The 17665-nt window shown below is 37.2% G+C and overlaps 1 protein-coding gene across 1 annotated transcript in view; it reads right to left on the reverse strand.

Moving 5' to 3' along the window:
• Window positions 1-7246, reverse strand: part of LOC306873399 (uncharacterized protein) — a 32026-nt gene extending 24780 nt beyond the window's left edge. Inside the window, exons 1-2 of the mRNA XM_079422661.1 lie at window positions 7209-7246; window positions 3889-3958 (exon numbers count right to left, since the gene is read on the reverse strand). Of these exons, the coding sequence (XP_079278787.1) occupies window positions 3889-3910 (22 nt within the window). The 5' untranslated portion in view covers window positions 3911-3958; window positions 7209-7246. The remainder of the gene's footprint in view (window positions 1-3888; window positions 3959-7208) is intronic.
• Window positions 7247-17665: the final 10419 nt, after the last annotated feature.

A 17665-nucleotide genomic window follows, 5' to 3' on the forward strand; every position in this document is an offset into this window, starting at 1 on the left:
ATGCAGGTCACACTCTTTCACTGGCAGAGGAGGGGCGGGGCTGTGTGTATGGACCTGAACACGAAACTTACAGAGTGTGGTTTTAGCACTAGGAGGCTGCTCAGGAAGCAGCGCCAGAAGAATTCATCCAGTTAAGAGTTGTTCTACCACTAAAATAATTTTATAGAGATTATCTTAAGGTCAAAAGCTACATAGTGTTGCTTTAAGTCGTAACATTTACAAGATTAAAGTTATTATATTTTGAGAGTATATTGTTATGATACTGTATAATATATTAGGGGTGTGCAGCAGAGCCATTATTTGTATCTGTATCTTGGCAGGAACACGCTGTCGTATACGTCGATCCAGAGCATCCCAAACATGCTCAATGGGTGGCATGTCTGGTGAGTATGCTGGACATACAAGAACTGGAATGTTTTCAGCTTCCAGGAATTGTGTACAGATCCTTGCAACATGGGGCCGTGCATTATCATGCTGCAACATGAGGTGATGGTCGTGGATGAATGGCACAACAATGGGCCTCAGGATCTCGTCACGGTATCTCTGTGCATTCAAAATGCCATCAATAAAATGCACCTGTGCCATGGGCCACTCGATCCACAACGTTGACATCAGCAAGCCGCTCACCCACGCTGTCTGCAATCTGCCTTGTACAGTGAAAACCGGGATTCATCCGTGAAGAGAACACCTCTCCAAAGTGCCAGACACCATCGAATGTGAGCATTTGCCCACTCAAGTCGGTTACGACGGCGAACTGCAGTCAGGTCGAGACCCTGATGAGGACGACGTGCTTCCCTGAGACAGTTCTGACAGTTTGTGCAGAAATTCTTTGGTTATGCAAACCGATTGTTGCAGCAGCTGTCCGGGTGCACTTCTTCACCAGCACTGACAGGCAGCAATCAAAAAAGGAGCGTGCGGATAATTTATTGCTGAGAAGACCACATTCGTTAGACAAACGCATTGATCACCATGATATTATCTGTACGAAAAAAGATAATAATCTGTCAAACGCTATCAAAGCGGTACTAGCCATTATTACTGCACAAATCTTAACAACCGCAGACCTCACTAATGTAGTGCTGTTCCAGCAAACATATGATTGTGTCTGCTGAATATTTTTTCTGTTATTCGGATAAATCTGTTATTCGTTTTGAAGCCATTATCTGTGCCTTTCCAAATAAGGTATTCGGCTTCGGGCACATCCCTATAATATATATTATCGGGTTTGGGGAGTAACGGAATACATGTAATGGCTTTACGTAATCAGGATACAAAAATCTAGTAACTGTAATCCATTACAGTTACATCACAAAACAAAGTATTCAGATTACAGTTACATTTCAGGATTACATTTGCTTCATTTAAAATTAAATAAATGAGATTTTGAAATAACTCTATATTTAGCGCTGCTTCATCAATGTTGACACATGTGAGTCACCTGCTGGTGTGTGCGCAAATAACACCCGTCTACAATTATTCTCCTCAAACGTGGGATGCTACAGTTAATTACGATGCTTCTTGCTGGGAAAAATGTTTTCATGTCTGGAAATTTCACAGTTATTTTGTCTCCAAAATTGATAGAGGAAATAACATAGTTGTACAGCGTAAGCTATGTATGAAGACTCTTGCTTTAACGAAGGCTACTCAACCAACTTGAACAGGTACAATATTGGTACAATAGCATGGAAATAATCATGTTAGCTAAAATGTTGTGATTGTTAGTGATTTAAAATTCCATGGTGTGCATGACTGCAGTTGTGTGCAAGTTTGCTAGGCGGAAAAGTCCCCACGGATCAGTGAATGAAATAAAGAAAGATCATAGCATTTCACATTTGGTGTAAATTTTTTCATGTGTATAAACTATATTTATTTTTACTTGTAGGCTACATGTAAAAGAAATAATAACATAATAATAATAATAAAAATAAAACTGTAAAACTAAACTGTATAGCCACTAGATGTCTGCATAGCCTTTTATATATAAAAAAAATATACGGGCTGTAATATCTAGATGGTGAAATAAGACACTATTTTTAATAGTTTCAAATAGTTTTTACTATAGTTTTTATTAGTTTTAATTTTAAAGTCATAGTTAAGTAAAAGTAGTCTACTTAGATGTTGCTTTTGACTTTATTTACATATGTAACTAAAAGGAATCTAAAATTAATCAGATTATATTACTTTCATATTGTGGTACTTGGATTACGTTACTGAATACTTTTTTGATGAAGTAATTTGTGACTGTAATGGAATACATTTTAAAAGCTGCATAGCAAAGTTCAAGTTTGGTAAACTCTGACCTGCAAATTCACGTCACGTGATAGCATGTGACCAACAGCAGATCGATATGCTATAGCGTGTCCTCGTAACTGAACTAAAAGTACATAAAACTAAAACTAAGTAAATTTTATGATTTAAATTTTAGGTGTATTACTATTTGTTGCGTGTTGAATTTAAGTTTTTAAAAAGACGCTGCAGAGCATGATGACATAACATGACTGTTGTGGCATGCAATGGAATTTTGCACACTCAGTCTAGTGTGACCGCAGCTTTATTCGCTAAATATTTAGACTTTATACTTTAAATATTTAAACTTTATTCTCGTAATTTTGACTTTATTCTCAAAATATTACAACTTTAATCACATAAGTTTATGTTTTTAATTTATTTATTTTTTATCATGATTTGTGATCCGTTGAACCACTGCTTGACTCTGTATTGCTTCAAGTTCATCATTCTGCACACAGGATGATCATAAGCTCTTTGTGCCACTCTGTATTGGAGTCTTTCATATTAATAATTTTACTCAATGAAAGATTATTAATAGCCTTTCTTGTTCTGTTATGTTGCTGCCTCTTTACTGTGATATACATTTAAAAGAAATATATTTTAATTTTATAGTATATTTTTAATATATTTACTTGTTTTTCATGAATGTATTTTACAACAATACAAAGAGCAAGGTTTAACATTTTACCAGATTTATTCCTTACTCACTTTATTTGTTTCCCATTAAATAATGCTAATTCACTAAATATTTAGATAAATATTAAATATTGTGCACTTGTGATTTTTTTTTTTTTTTTTGGTGCTGAAATAACCACTAACCTAATTTAAAATTGAATTTTTTGTATTAGAATAAGATTATATACAAAAATACTATTTATTATTACTATTTACTATATACTATTTAAATTTGTTATTTATTTTTTTATTTTTTTATAATGAGGTTGTCTATATCACACAAAGAGTGATGATCAGATCAACACACAGAGGTATAGACATTCTACATTGATAAAAAAAAAAAAAAAACCTGCACTGGTATCTTAGTATAGGTATCGGATCGGATCGGTTCTGAAAAATGGTTTTGGTGCATCCCTAATTAAAATACCTCAGTTTTTTTATCTACAAGCCAATCAAAATTGAATTGCAGATAAAATATCAAATTCCACATTACTGCAAAATAACAGCACCAACAGGATACGATCCTTGTAGGGCTGCTTAAAAGGTTATTTAAAATATGATTTTAATCAAAATTATCCGATTATATTACTCAAAGATGTATTTTGAATACATTATATTATGAATACATTATATATTGAAGAAACATAGACCATTATAGCAAATAAAACAATTGGACCTAGCAACAAGACTGAAACGATGCAATGTTACTGATAAACTGAATGTAGACTGTTGAATAAGTTTGACTTGATGAGGAGGATGGAGCAATAATCATGAATGATATTGAGATGAAACTGTTATGAACTATAGACTATAAATGGATAATATTCACATGGTTTTAACAAAAAAAAAGTGAGCTGAAATGCACAAAATGCACAATATAATTTTCTAAAAAAAAAAAAAAAAAAGGACAGGAAAAATACTTACTTTTAAAAACAATGAACACCATGATGGAATCGGATGTGTTTTTCAACCAACCAGATCAGGCATAGATATTCTGGAATAAATTAAGAAAAAAAAGAATTAAAAATAGCCACGATGAGGAGAGCGGGGAAAGTAATAGCATGGCATGAAATTACTATCATACTCTGCATAACCAGTTCCCAACTTGTTGCTTCCCGCTCATTAAAAATATTTCTCTGAGCCAACCATTCCCATGTTTGGTATCCCACCAGATATGTTCAACACAGACTGCAACCTGTGCCAACCCTGGATTGCCAAAATGTACATTTTGCCTCATACACACTTGCTTTTGGGAGACTACCAGAGGTGTAAAGCGTACCGGAAAAACATACTTGAGAAAAAGTACACATACCTTACAGTGAAAATTACTCCACTACAAGTTACAAGTCACCAATTACAAAACAACTTGAGTAAAATTCTTAGAGTATCTGATTTTAACAATACTTAAGTATTTTACTTATACTAAATATAGGCTCAAAGATGCACTAGTCAAAGAGACATGCCAGTCAAAAACTGTAACGTTGTGGAAAAGCTGGAGAAAACAGGCAGAGGAAAGGATCTATGTGCAGGCATTTCATGGAAAAAAAACTAGAACAGACAATAAGCCAAATACCAAAGGGTACAAAGAAGAGAATGGCAGGTAAACAGACAACCATTACATTCAGCAACTCCCAAAGAACTAAAGAAACACTAGGGATATATATATATATAGACAGGAGGCTAACAACCTGAACAAGATAAGATACAAACTGACTACAAACACCACACGAGACAGGAAGTGACAACAGTCTAAGACAAGGCACAGAGAACATGTAACGCAAACAAGAAAAAGCATATTTGTGAGGAGAGCAATCACGTTTATTTTCTAAAACTGACCACCTCAAAATTGCAATAAATATATAAATTAAAAAATCTAATTAAAAAGTCAAAGTCTTGCACTGGATGTGCTGGTTTCGGCCTCATTGCCATCTGCAGTCATATAAAACACCTGTGATTCACAACTACTTGCTAAGGAGCTCGCATTCAAAGTAGCCTTGTTGGCAAGTTTGTAATTAATTACATTTATTACAATTACTTTGTAATTAATTACATTTACAGTAATTAATTACATTTACTCCAATACTTTACACCTCTTGAGTCTACAGATTTGTTTGCCACACACGCACACACACACACAAAAGAAACAATTTTCACTCAGAAAAATGCAAGAAAATTTCAGTTAATTACAAAGAAATAGCAAGAAACCTCTCTGCTTCTCTGTTCTGTAAACAGTCTGTAAACATTTTAAAATTGAAATCCCTTTGATTCTGTTAATTCCCTTTTTGTTAATTACACATAAATCACACCTTAGTAGACACGATGAAGTATATTTCTTTTGAAAAGGCTAATAGTTCATCCACAGGATGAATATCAGTGACAGATAATCTTAAAAATAAAAGTTTTTCTGAGGAGTTCAGATTTTATCCTAAATTGCATGAAACATACAGTGTACAAAATAGTGTTGTCAAAAATATGGATATTTCGATAAATATCGATACTGAAATATCTGAACGGTACCAATATTAATTTCCCGAAGTATGGATACACCGATACTAGCCGAGCTGTCACTTTCACTTCTCTCCAAAGGCGCGTGGACAAGCACCACACGTGACCGCACTCGTCTCCTTCGCTCTGGTTAAATAGCACAAGTGAAGTGAATAGAAAGATGACTGCTCTGGTTGTTAAAGAACACAGCAGGAGCGCTATCTGTAGGGATCTATGATCTCCGCGATGCAGAGAACGCCACAGAATCCAGTCATAAAAACGGAATTTACAGTTTAACGCGGAATGTCACGGAATTTGTCAAAGTTTGGATTAATTAATCAAAAGTAGGTCATTGCACTTAAATCAAATCGCGATATGGACTAGTATCTGTAAATATTAAGCTGCAAAAGTGGATTTAAATATGAATCCTGCATGTTCTGCGCGTCTCTGTGTGAATGTGCTGCACCTGCGGTTGTGTTTACTAATGTGGCGCTCGCGGTGATTTCAGCGTCTGCCGTCTCAATGAGGACATAAATACATCAACAATATCTCCAGAACTGATCTGAAAGGCACTTTACCAGCATTTTACCATTTAATTTGAGTAAAACTAGCGTCATATCACACACACACAGAACTTTAGAAGTATTCACGGCAACCCGTCAAAATAAAAGTTCGGTTTAACTTGGCCTATTAAAGACCGTGTGCCAGAAATAGACTATATTACTATTATTTAGTAGAATGTACATAATACTACTACTTACTACTACTGTTAATTTTTTTTTAAAGAAATAATCACAAAATATTTTTATTTTAATAGTAAATCCCCTTCATTTGCCAAAAATGTAAATGTTTAATTTTCATTAATTCAAATGTAAATTAATTAAAATTGTTTTATGCCTTCATCTGATATCCAGTAAAATTTAAATACACAACACAGAATTTCTGAGGGGGAAAACACATTTCATAAGGCTACTGTAAGAAAAAAATAAACATAGTTTGTATGCATTCAAATAATAGACATGCTAAAACACAGAATTTGGTAACAATAAAACATAAGGTGAGAAAAAAAATAAACATTTCATACGGCCCTAAATGTGTCATTTTTGTTACACTTTTAATAAATTAAATGTTAAATTGTATAATTTTCATGATTTTAATGAATTAGACATGCTTTTAGATTAATAGCATTTAATTTGACCATTAAAATAAAGAGTCCAGAAAAATTCAAACAGAAAAAATTGAATGTAGAAAAAAATAAAACGGAATTTGGGGAAAAATAAAAGGGATTTCATAGGGCCCTATATCTGGAAATATTTTGGTTATGAAGCAAATGAGAATATCAACAAATAGAACTTTGGATTTGAATTAGTACATGTATTAGTAAACGTTAGTTTCAATTAACATTTAACTAAAATTAATAAAAGATTAATAAATAAATCAACAAATGCAGTACCTCAAGACATTTTTTTGTTCATGTAAAATATACCGCATGTTCTCGACTTGTTACATTTATCTTTAAATTAAAAAAAATTACCCCCTTAATATTGTGGCAGTTTTTCTCACCGTGGTATCGAATATCGATATTTTTCAAGGTATCGTATCGAAGTTAGAAATTCCAGTATCGTGACAACACTAGTACAAAATAGTGTAAATGTTAATAAAATAAATGTACAAATAGCTATTTAAGATAAAAAAAATTATTGATTAATAGTAACACTAAAGCATTTAATTTTTATTTAAGGATGTAAAGAGGGTCTTACCTGATATGAGTTGTACATGTTGTGATATTCACCCAACTAGATTGATTAAATATGTGACTCAGAATTTTATATGGTTATCTACTCATCTAATGAGGAAACATATTAAACATAATTTTGTCTCTTCCAGCTAAAATTCAAATTTATATTAAAATTTATACACAAAGACAGCACACACACCAAGTCATATTTACATATCATACATATTTACATATCAAAACAATGCAAAGTTAACTTTTTAAAGTCAACAACACCTCCCTATGTATTGACAGAAAAACAGAAAATGTGCTCACAGATAGCTCATAGAATTCATAGAGCTTAAATAAAAATAAAAATAAAAATAAAAACTCCAGCTTGATAAATATTCATGCCTAGTGTAAATAGATAGGAATCCATTGTTCATAAATTGTAAAATGCTTATATTCTGTCTTAGTTTAAATAGGCCCAGGACAACATTCAGAGAGTTTAAAGAAGAACATCAACCAACCAACCAACCAAAATAGGGCTGAAACTTAATTACATATATTTATAATCAACAAAACTAATTAATCTCTCAAATTACAAACCCATAAACAAGGTTCAAACTATCCAAAAAATAAATAAATAAACAACATATAATAAAACAATTACATGACTCCTTCTTAAAAAGATTACCACAGTAATCAGTCATAAAGTGCCCCTATCACTCATACACTTATCGCACTCCCTCAGAAAAGCACAAAATACCATACACTGCAAAGTGGATCATCTCCTGCTATTCTTACAATAAACAATGAACTCTCAACAATAAAACCTGCAACGGACTTCAGCCACAGCCTCAAATGAAATCAACTGAAATAAAAGAAGACTTTAAATCTCTCAAGATCTCAGCAGAGGATGATTAAACTACTCCAATGCATGCTGGGAGCTGTCTAAATGACACTGTAGTTAATAATTTTATGCTAACAATACATTTTCATAATACCTGATTGTCACAGTAGTATCACATGGTCAGTAGTATAATATTTAACCCTTGCATTATGTTCCGATTTTGATTTTCGAGCTGTCAGAAATGCCAGTTAGTCTGTGATTTTATTCCTGATATTTTGTGACTTTTTTTCTCATTTAGGGCCATGAACATGCATGCAAAGTGATGATACACTGTGTTTTGAAGTGCACACAAATAATTATCTGACAATTTTGATGTTCGCGGGTCAATTTGACCCACATTCTTTTTTGTTTCAAGGCAACTGTACAGACCCAAATTAAATATATTTATTGGGTATATGTTGTTATATATTTTAAATTTTTACATTTAGTCATTTGGCAGATGCTTTCATCCAAAGCGACTTACAATTGGGGAATACAAGAAGCGATTCACCTTGAAGAGGCAATTAGACAGAGGAAGTGCTCATAACACCAAGTCTCAATCATTGTTCAAATAAGTACAAGCTAGTAAGGGAAGGAAAGAAAGATAGAGGGAAAGATTGTTTTTTTTATGTTGGTGTTTATCCTGGAAAGTGAAAATTTAGCTTTTCCACATTATTTTCAGTGCTGAAAAATACCTTCTCAGACTCAGATGGTAAAAGTGAGCTATCATTTCTATTTCCATTGTATATGAAATACTATTTATCTTATAATTTTCTTCCAGAAATATCCTAACTTTTTCTCATATAGGGCCATGAACATGTCTAAATAACAAGTTGTGTTCCAAATTTAAAGGTGATATATATATATATAAAAGAGGTTCCTATGCAATTTTGTTTAGGCGTTATACCAAAAACTAGCCACCGGTTGCCATTCAAACTCATTCACATTGATTTTTGATTTAAATTTTTTTATGCAATTGTTATGTAACATTTTTCTCTCAATTTTACTTCTGTCACAAAATAACTACAAAATATTGAATCTTGAGACTCAGACCTTTCCAACGGTAAGTATTTTGACAAAATTATAAAAGGTTTGGATTCTAAAAGACATTTTGTAAAAGGACCCCCCCCCCCCCCACACACACACACACAAACACACACTAAAGGGGAGGAGCCTGCTAAAATATTTTAAAGTACCACTTCCATGGCAAAGCAATGTCCAATTTCAAAATGGTTTTCACAGGATGAATTTTGAGATTTTAAGCTTTCAAATGTTACATAATTTATGATTACTAAAACATGTTATAGGGAAAAATGAAACAAAAAATAGTTTGTGACAAAGGTTAGAACTCCTACTATGATCAGTGTTGTGCAAGTTACTTCCAAACTGTAATACATTATAGATTAGTTGTTACTGTTATTTAAAAGTAATTTTGTACCTTACAATATTACTGTCTCAGAATTGTAATGCGTGTTGGCACCGATAACCTTGTGGGCAGCGCGCCGAACTGGCTGTCTGGTGCAGTCTCAACAACCTGGAGCTTAACACGCTCAAAACTGTGGAGATGATCGTGGACTTTAAGAGAAACCCCCCTGCACTCCCCCCACTCACCATCATGAACAGCACTGTGACTGCAGTGGAGTCATTCAGGTTCCTGGGCACCACCATCTCTCAGGACCTGAAGTGGGATATTCACATAGACTCCATTGTCAGGAAGGCCCAGCAGAGGTTGTACTTTCTTCGCCAGCTGAGGAAGTTCAACCTGCTACAGGACTTACTGAAACAGTTCTACTCCGTCATCATTGAATCCATCCTCTGCACTTCAATAACTGTCTGGTTCAGCTCAGCTACCAAATCTGACCTCAGAAGACTACGGAGGGTAGTCCGGACTGCTGAGCGAATCATTGGTGCAACCCTCCCCACTCTCCAAGAACTGTACTTATCCAGAGTGAGCAAAAGGGCTGGTAAAATCACTCTGGACCCCTCACATCCAGCACACTCCCTCTTTGAACTGTTACCGTCTGGTCGACGCTACAGAGCTCTGAGCACCAGAACGACCAGACACAGAAACAGTTTCTTCCCTCAGTCAATACATCTCATGAACACTCAATAATAAACGTGGAACACACAACTATAATACATTATCCATTCACCACACTCACTTATTTTATTTTTATTTTCTCATTTCTAATTTGCACATACTTGACCTGTATATATAGTTGTCTATATTTTATATATATATATATATATATATATATATATATATATATATATATATATATATATATATATATATATATATATGTATTTTTTTTTTTTTTTTTGCTGCTTTGTACATTGGTTATTGACTATTTCTTGTTATTTTGTTTTTATTACCTGTGTCCTGTCCTGTTACTGTCTTTCTGTTGCACTGTGGAGCTTCTGTCACTATAACAAATTCCTTGTATGTGTAAACATACTTGACCAATAAAGCTCAATCTTCTCTTCTTCTTCTCATATGGTGCAGTTGCGCTTTGGGTGTCCTGAGACCGAATCCCACCTCGTGGACCTTTCCCGTTCCCACCCCCCATCTCTCTCTCCCACTCACTTCACAAAAACGGCCAAAAAAAAGGCATCCAGGCATCTCGCGAATGTTCAGTCTTCTGCCATCTTCACCCATTAGCCGCTTTTCCACTGGCCAGTGCAAGTCGGGCGGGGCTAATACATACCTGTCAAGTATCCCGTTTTGGCCGGGAAATTCCCGTAATTTCTTTCCCGCCGTCCTCCCGTATTAGTATTTTCCCATAAATCTCCCGTATTTTAACCTGCTTAATTAAAAAAAAAAAAAAACGTCCCCCCCAAAAAAATCTGAGCTCTGTCACTAGCCTCGCGATAACTGCCACCTGCAGTAGCCTACTACAGGTTAGTGTGTGAGGTCAGATGATGAGTTGATGAGTGACGACGCGGGAAAAAAAGAAGAAAAAACAGACAGATGATGGACGCCAGGACAGAAGGAAGGCACTCCTGCCAAAAAAACAAAACCCTCGTGTAAATACCGCGATCAATGGGACAACGGATTTATTTTTCTGAAGAAGAGCAGGGTGGGGGACAGTCACGCGTTTTGTAAGATTTGTAAGTGAAGTGACATTCAGCCAAGTATGGTGACCCATACTCGGAATTCGTGCTCTGCATTTAACCCATCCAACGTGCACACACACACACCGTGAACATACACCCGGAGCAGTGGGCAGCCATTTATGCTGCGGTGCCCGGGGAGCAGTTGGGGGTTCGGTGCCTTGCTCAAGGGCACCTCAGTCGTGGTATTGAGGGTGGAGAGAGTGCTGGACATTCAGCACATTAAGAATCGACAGATTTTGGGGCCTGGTAGGAAAGGACATAAGGTTCAGTGAGCTGCCAAAACTTATGAAGGCTTTACTATGCATTCCCCATAGCAATGCAAGTTCAGAAAGGGTGTTTAGCATGGTACGAAAGATTGTTACAGAGAATAGGATGTCGTTAGACAAGAGAACTGTTTGCGCTGTACTCTCATGTAAAATTAACCATTCTGGCTCAGCCCACAAATACACTCCTTCCAAAACAGTCTTAAAGAATGCAAAGTCTGCAACAAATGAGTACAATAAGTCACTAAAAGAGTAAAGAAAAGTTATGTCAAATGAAAAGAAAAACTGTAAAAAAAAAAGCAATATGAAATGAATGAGTGTGTGAATGTGAAATGAAAATGAAATGTAAATGTAAAGACAAGCAATGTTAAATCAACAGAAAATATGCAAATAAGCCTTTAAATAAATGCTCTTCATATATACCCTTTTGTGTTTTCATTTAGACTATGAATGTTCACAGCATGTCAATGTCAACAAAGGTAGGCCTATCATTGGCTTTATGCACATCTGCACTACTTCCTGAACTTCAGGCAGCTCCTTTGTTTCCTGTCTGCCATTATTGGACAAACGTGGGTTCGGGAGGCTCGAATGACATTGGTTCCCACCAACAGAGGGACTGAAGAGCGATAGTCAGAATCAGGAACAACAAAGGTAGGTACTGCCTTAAATTCTTTCCCCAGCACTTGCAGGTCGATGTGCAGGACACCATGGTAGGGTACGATCTGACCTGCTGCACCCTCTATTGGTATTGTAGAAGACTGTAGCTTCTGCTTCTGTAAGTCTGGGTGGCTCTGCCAGTAGTTGTGCATGATACTGTTGATCTGTGAGCTGGAGTCAATGACAGCCTTGCATGCCTTGATATTGACTTCCACTTCCCCTTCGTTCCTGGGACCCACTAGGGGTGTCTCCCCTCTGTCAATGTGAATCCTCTTCATGGGTGGGTGGGGCCCTGTGGGGCCCTTGCTGTGTACCCATGGATGCCCCAGCTGCCATGGGAACTAAGCGTTTAAATTTTGAGCAGAGTGCATGTGTCCATCAGAAGGGGTCTTAGGCTGCTGGGCTTCAGCTAGGCTTGGATCCGTAAGCACTGCACTGCACACTCTGGCTGTGTGGCCTGGCTCTCCACACCGGTAACAGTCAAAGCTTAGACTCTGGCTTGCTTTTCCCTTTGCTGGCTGGACTGCTAATGGGGAGGCCATTCTCATTTCTAGTTGGGACAGCTTAGCCATTTGTTCTTCCTGAATGAGGGCTAATTCTTAACCATTTCTGTCAACTATGACATTTCAGATGTGTGCTTTGGCCTATCCTGAGCATATGTTTTCATTGCTTTACACTGGGTCTGGAACTTCTTAGTTTCTCTGGCTAAATTTCGGAGCTCTGCCTGCAGTTCTCTGAAGCTCAAGAGCCTGGGTGCCATTGGTGCGATTCTTGTGTACACCTCCTCATCGGTACGGCCCCTCATGAACTGCCGGGTTAGTTTGCTATCTTGATCCAGGAAGGGCTTACCTCCTCTTTGCTTCTCCTCAACCGTCCGTAACTTTGCCTCCAGTGCTATAGCATAAGAAGAGGCAGACTCCCCGGAATTCTGTCTCCGCTCATAGAAGTCAGCCAGAGAGTCTAGGGAGCCTTGTGTGTCGCTGTATTCGGCCCTCAGTTCCTCAAATGCTTTCTCAGGGGTCTGATCATGGGGAGGTAGTTAAGGATGAGATTTCGGGCTTCACCACCCAGGTGTCGCACAACAGTGGAGAAGCGAAGGTGCATTGGGAGCTCTATTGCCTCCAAGAGGTACTGCAAGTCGCGAATCCAGTCTTCCACCAGTATCCTACAGTCTGGATTTCCCGTGAAGACTTGAACATTTTTCACCTGATGAGTTTGCATGAAACCGCCATGGGCTGCTGTGGGAAGGCACTGATTGGCGACTGGACGAGCAGGAGGGCTGAACTGTGTCACTTGTGGGTGGGCCGATTGGCTGGCAGATGTAGGTTGAGGGGCAGCTTGAGAGAGAGCATCAACATGCACGTTAAGGTGGGAAGGGGGAATCAGTGTCTGTTGAGAAGACAGTTCAAGAGGAGCATCAGCGGTTGCCTTGCCTAACGCTACCTGAGGGCTATGTAGCAGATGGGGGCAATGTGGTGGATCCACTATAGCCTAGAACTTGAGTGGTGTGAAATATGGCTTTGGGGTAATACACTTGAAGGGCCTGCCCAGCGGTTACGTGCTTAACTGTAATATTCGCCGCTGGCGGCCTCTGAAGATGCGGTGCATGCATAGAAGGGGGATACGAATAACTAGAGTAAGCCTGGAGGCTGGGCCTAGTAGGCTGGGTTGGATATGGTGATGCAACTTAAAAGGGGTCTGGGCGACTGCTGCTCAGCTGGCATCTCAACAAAACTATGATGTGTAGAGCTTTGCCAAAGCGTGGATCCTGAGGGCCCATGGTCACTGCGTTTGCGAACAGAGGCATCAACCGACCTATCTACCTGGCCACCTATTCTTGCATCTGGGCTGTTGTTGAAACAGAGTGGCGGTACCTGCCCTGAGGCCCCAGTGCCTGGCAGCCTTGATGCATGGGCTGGCATCACGTACTGGTCAGCATAGAGCAAGTTCGTTGGTGGTGGTAGAGTATGTTATTCTAAGGGCAATGGTCAGAGGTGGAAAGTCCAGGGGAAAAAGAGTAAAAGTCCTGCCATATTTTTGTTCCACCCATGAACTCAGCAGCTGATTTCACCAGAAGAAGAACCAAGTCATTCCTTTCAAGTCACAAGCAAGTCTCATGTCAAATCCCAAGTTCTCAAAGAGTTAAAGTTAATGAGATAATTAAGTGACTAATTAAATGATGACTGAGCTTTAGTAATGAACACCTGATGTTAACAATCAACATCACTGAAGAAAAGAGAAACACAAGAACTACAAATGAGTTCAGCCACAACCTTGGATGAAATCAACTGGAAGAACAAAAAAAAAAAAAAAACTTTGCCACCATAATTGTGGTCAGTGTTTGCTGAGTTAAACCTTGAAGTAGCAGAATAACTTGATGAATGACTGTTCTAAGTTTAAATCTCTCTGGTTTTAGTGTTTGTAATGTTTTTTGGTTTATTAACAACATTTAACTATAAAGAAAATTAAAAAAACGCATTTGTTTTAACTCATATTCACTGGGAATAAAAAAATATATAATAATAAAAATAGTAAAAATTCACTCAGTTGATGCAGAGACGTATAGACTGGGAGAATTCCCCATCTCCCCCCGCACTCTGAATATCACGCAGCCTATCATAACGTAACTACGTGTAAATGTTATTTGGTGAGGTTTACTTGGAAAATCAGCTGTTTTTTTAACATTTGAACAACTAGTATCAACCTGAAACGATAGAAGAAGGATTGGAGATGATTTTTAATTTACAAATAGTGTGTCCTAAAAGCGTTGAGGTATGGAAGCCACCTTGTCATGGTTTCCACCACAGAATAAAAAATTAAAAAGGTAATTAACTTTTTATATCACAATTCTGACTTTTTTTCTCATAATTGTGTGATACAGCCTCACAATTCTAACCTTTTTTCTCAGAACTGAGAGATATAAACTCACAATTCTGACTTTTTTTCTTGCAATTCTGACGTTTTTCTCAGAAGTGTGAGATATAAATTTGCAATTCTGAGAACATATTAGTCTTTTTTTCCCCCTCAAAGTTGGACTTTAACTCGCAATTGCAAGTGTAGCCTATATCACGCAATTCTGACTTTATAACTCGTAATTGTCACAATTGCGAGAAAAAATGTCAGAATTGCGAGTTTTTATCTCGCAATTGTGACTTTATAAATCGTAATTCTGACTTTATAACTCGCAATTGTGAGTTTATATCATGCAATTCTGTGAAAAAAGTCAGAATTGTGAGATAAAAAGTCGCAATAACCTTTTTTTATTTTTAATTCAGTGGCGGAAACGGATAATGAGGAGAAGAGGGAGGGGGGGTCTTAATCTTAGCACTCCGCATACCTGGTTAAAAAAATCACCGCTCGCCACTGCATTGCACATATACATGTTGTCAACAAAATAAAACAGTATTTTGACAAAATATAACAATATAATATAACAGTTAATGCAAATAAATACTCAGCATATTTGCAACATTCCATCATGCAAATACTTCATGAAAAAATGAAAATGTATGTAAATATTGTGTGAAATAAACTTCTTTTGGTACAATCATGCTGTATCACTGAATAAGTCTGCACCATATGCTAATAGACCACATAAGTCTAACGAATACTATAATTTAGACTGATACTCAATTGAATTCACACATAAAACTAATTATTTAACCATTAAGTGTACAAACATACCTTTAAAGAAGAGTAGTATGAGGCAAAATTAGTACAACCACACCGAAAGGCCTACTCTCTCACTCCTGCATGGAAAAACACACATGGGGATGAAGTGCTAAAACATATCACGATTAAAAGCAGCACTTTCAAACAGAATTTACTAATTACACAGATACACATCATAAAATAAATATTAACAAAGGTTTAATACAATATACACAGTGAAAAAGTTACAAAAAGAGAGTAAATAGGACATATATGAGAGAGTGAAAGATATCCGTGCTTCCCATCTGCATTCTTAGTGACTCCTGTTTCACACATACTCTGTTTGCAGTGCGTTTGCAGTGCATTTTTTTTTCCGCACCCATTTTAACGGATTAAGGCATTCACACTGCACGCGGTTGCGGTCCGGCAGTGCGTTCCAGGAGAGGTGCTCTGCAGCAGTGCAGCGATCATTTCCGCACCGAGTCTATTTTTGCTGTGCTGCACGCGCTGAATTAAAGTGACAGCGCTTTGTTCATGGTAAAAATGAACATGGATTGACATGGAAATGTAGTAATGTAGTAAGAGCCTTACTGGCGAAAGCGACAGTACGGGCTCTAGTCTCGCCTTCTGGGACCTGAAAAATTACAGCACCCAATGCCGCCAGCGAAGCATCTGTTGATAGAAGGAACGGGCGATTGATTTCCGAATGTGCGAGCACCACAGACTCCAAAAGGGCAGACTTCAGCTGTTTGAAGGAATCACGCTGTTCTTTCTTGCAGTTGCTTGGGCTTAGCTTCTAAAGTCAGACAACTTTGTTCCATTGTTCTTTTCCCCTTTTGGTGCAGCAGTCAATGCGAATAAGGGCTTGGCTATGCTAGAACAATTCTGTATGAAGCGCTGATAAAACATAACCATCCCAAGAAATGACTTTATCTTTTTTTCTGAGATGGTGTAGCCCCATCTTTCATCATAAGCTCTCTTTCAGTCATTGGTGTAATGGCCTGCACTGCAGTCTTTAGTTCAGCCACCTGTAGTCAACACAGATGCGTAGATCTCATCTTTTCTTCCAGATGAGCACCAACGGAGAGCCCCATTCACTGGCAGATTTAAGGATAATCTCATGCTCTTCCATCTCTGGAAGAACCTGTCTGAGTTTGTGGTAATGTGCTGTCACATGTCACATCACTCATGTAGGAGTACACATTTCATCCCAAGCCGAGGATGAAAAATCATGATTTACCAAAAACTTTCATAATAAAATTTATTCTAAATATAGGAACAACTGAAAGCATATACACACAAAAAGCACATACTCTGGCCAGACTTAGTAATCGTTGTTAAGAAGATATTGCTACTCTAATTATTTATTACATATAATTTATATAGTTACATTTAAATGAATATTTTATGTTAAAATATCTCATTATACAGTGTAAAAGTAAGGAAAGCTGTTTTACAATTGAGCTATGAGGTTTCTCTGAATAGGAGTACTGTAATAGAGCTCTGTAAATTGGGTCTACATAAAAGGTGTTTGTTGTGTTTGAACTAGTTTTGAGGACGATGCACTTGGCATTGCTCAGAATCTGACAAGAGTTTGATGAGAGTAATGAAAGGCTGTAAAGCAGGGGTGTCCAAGCCTGTTCCTGGAGGGCCACAATCCTCCAGAGTTTAGCTTTAACCCTAATTAAACACTCCTGAATCAAATCATCAAGGTCTTCAGACTCACTAGAAACTTCCAGGCAGATGTGCTTGTGCTAGTTGGAACTGAAATCTGTGTTTTCTCTTTTGTCACATAGTCTTCAGATATTTATAGAGAGGTTATCGCTCCATCATCTTGATATAGAAATTAGATCCCACGTCCACTGTATTCACTCCTCATATTCAAATTTACATTCAAATTCAAATTCAAATGCAAATTCAAAT

Source organism: Barbus barbus (assembly GCF_936440315.1).
Source record: "Barbus barbus genome assembly, chromosome: 8".
Taxonomy (NCBI): domain Eukaryota; kingdom Metazoa; phylum Chordata; class Actinopteri; order Cypriniformes; family Cyprinidae; genus Barbus; species Barbus barbus.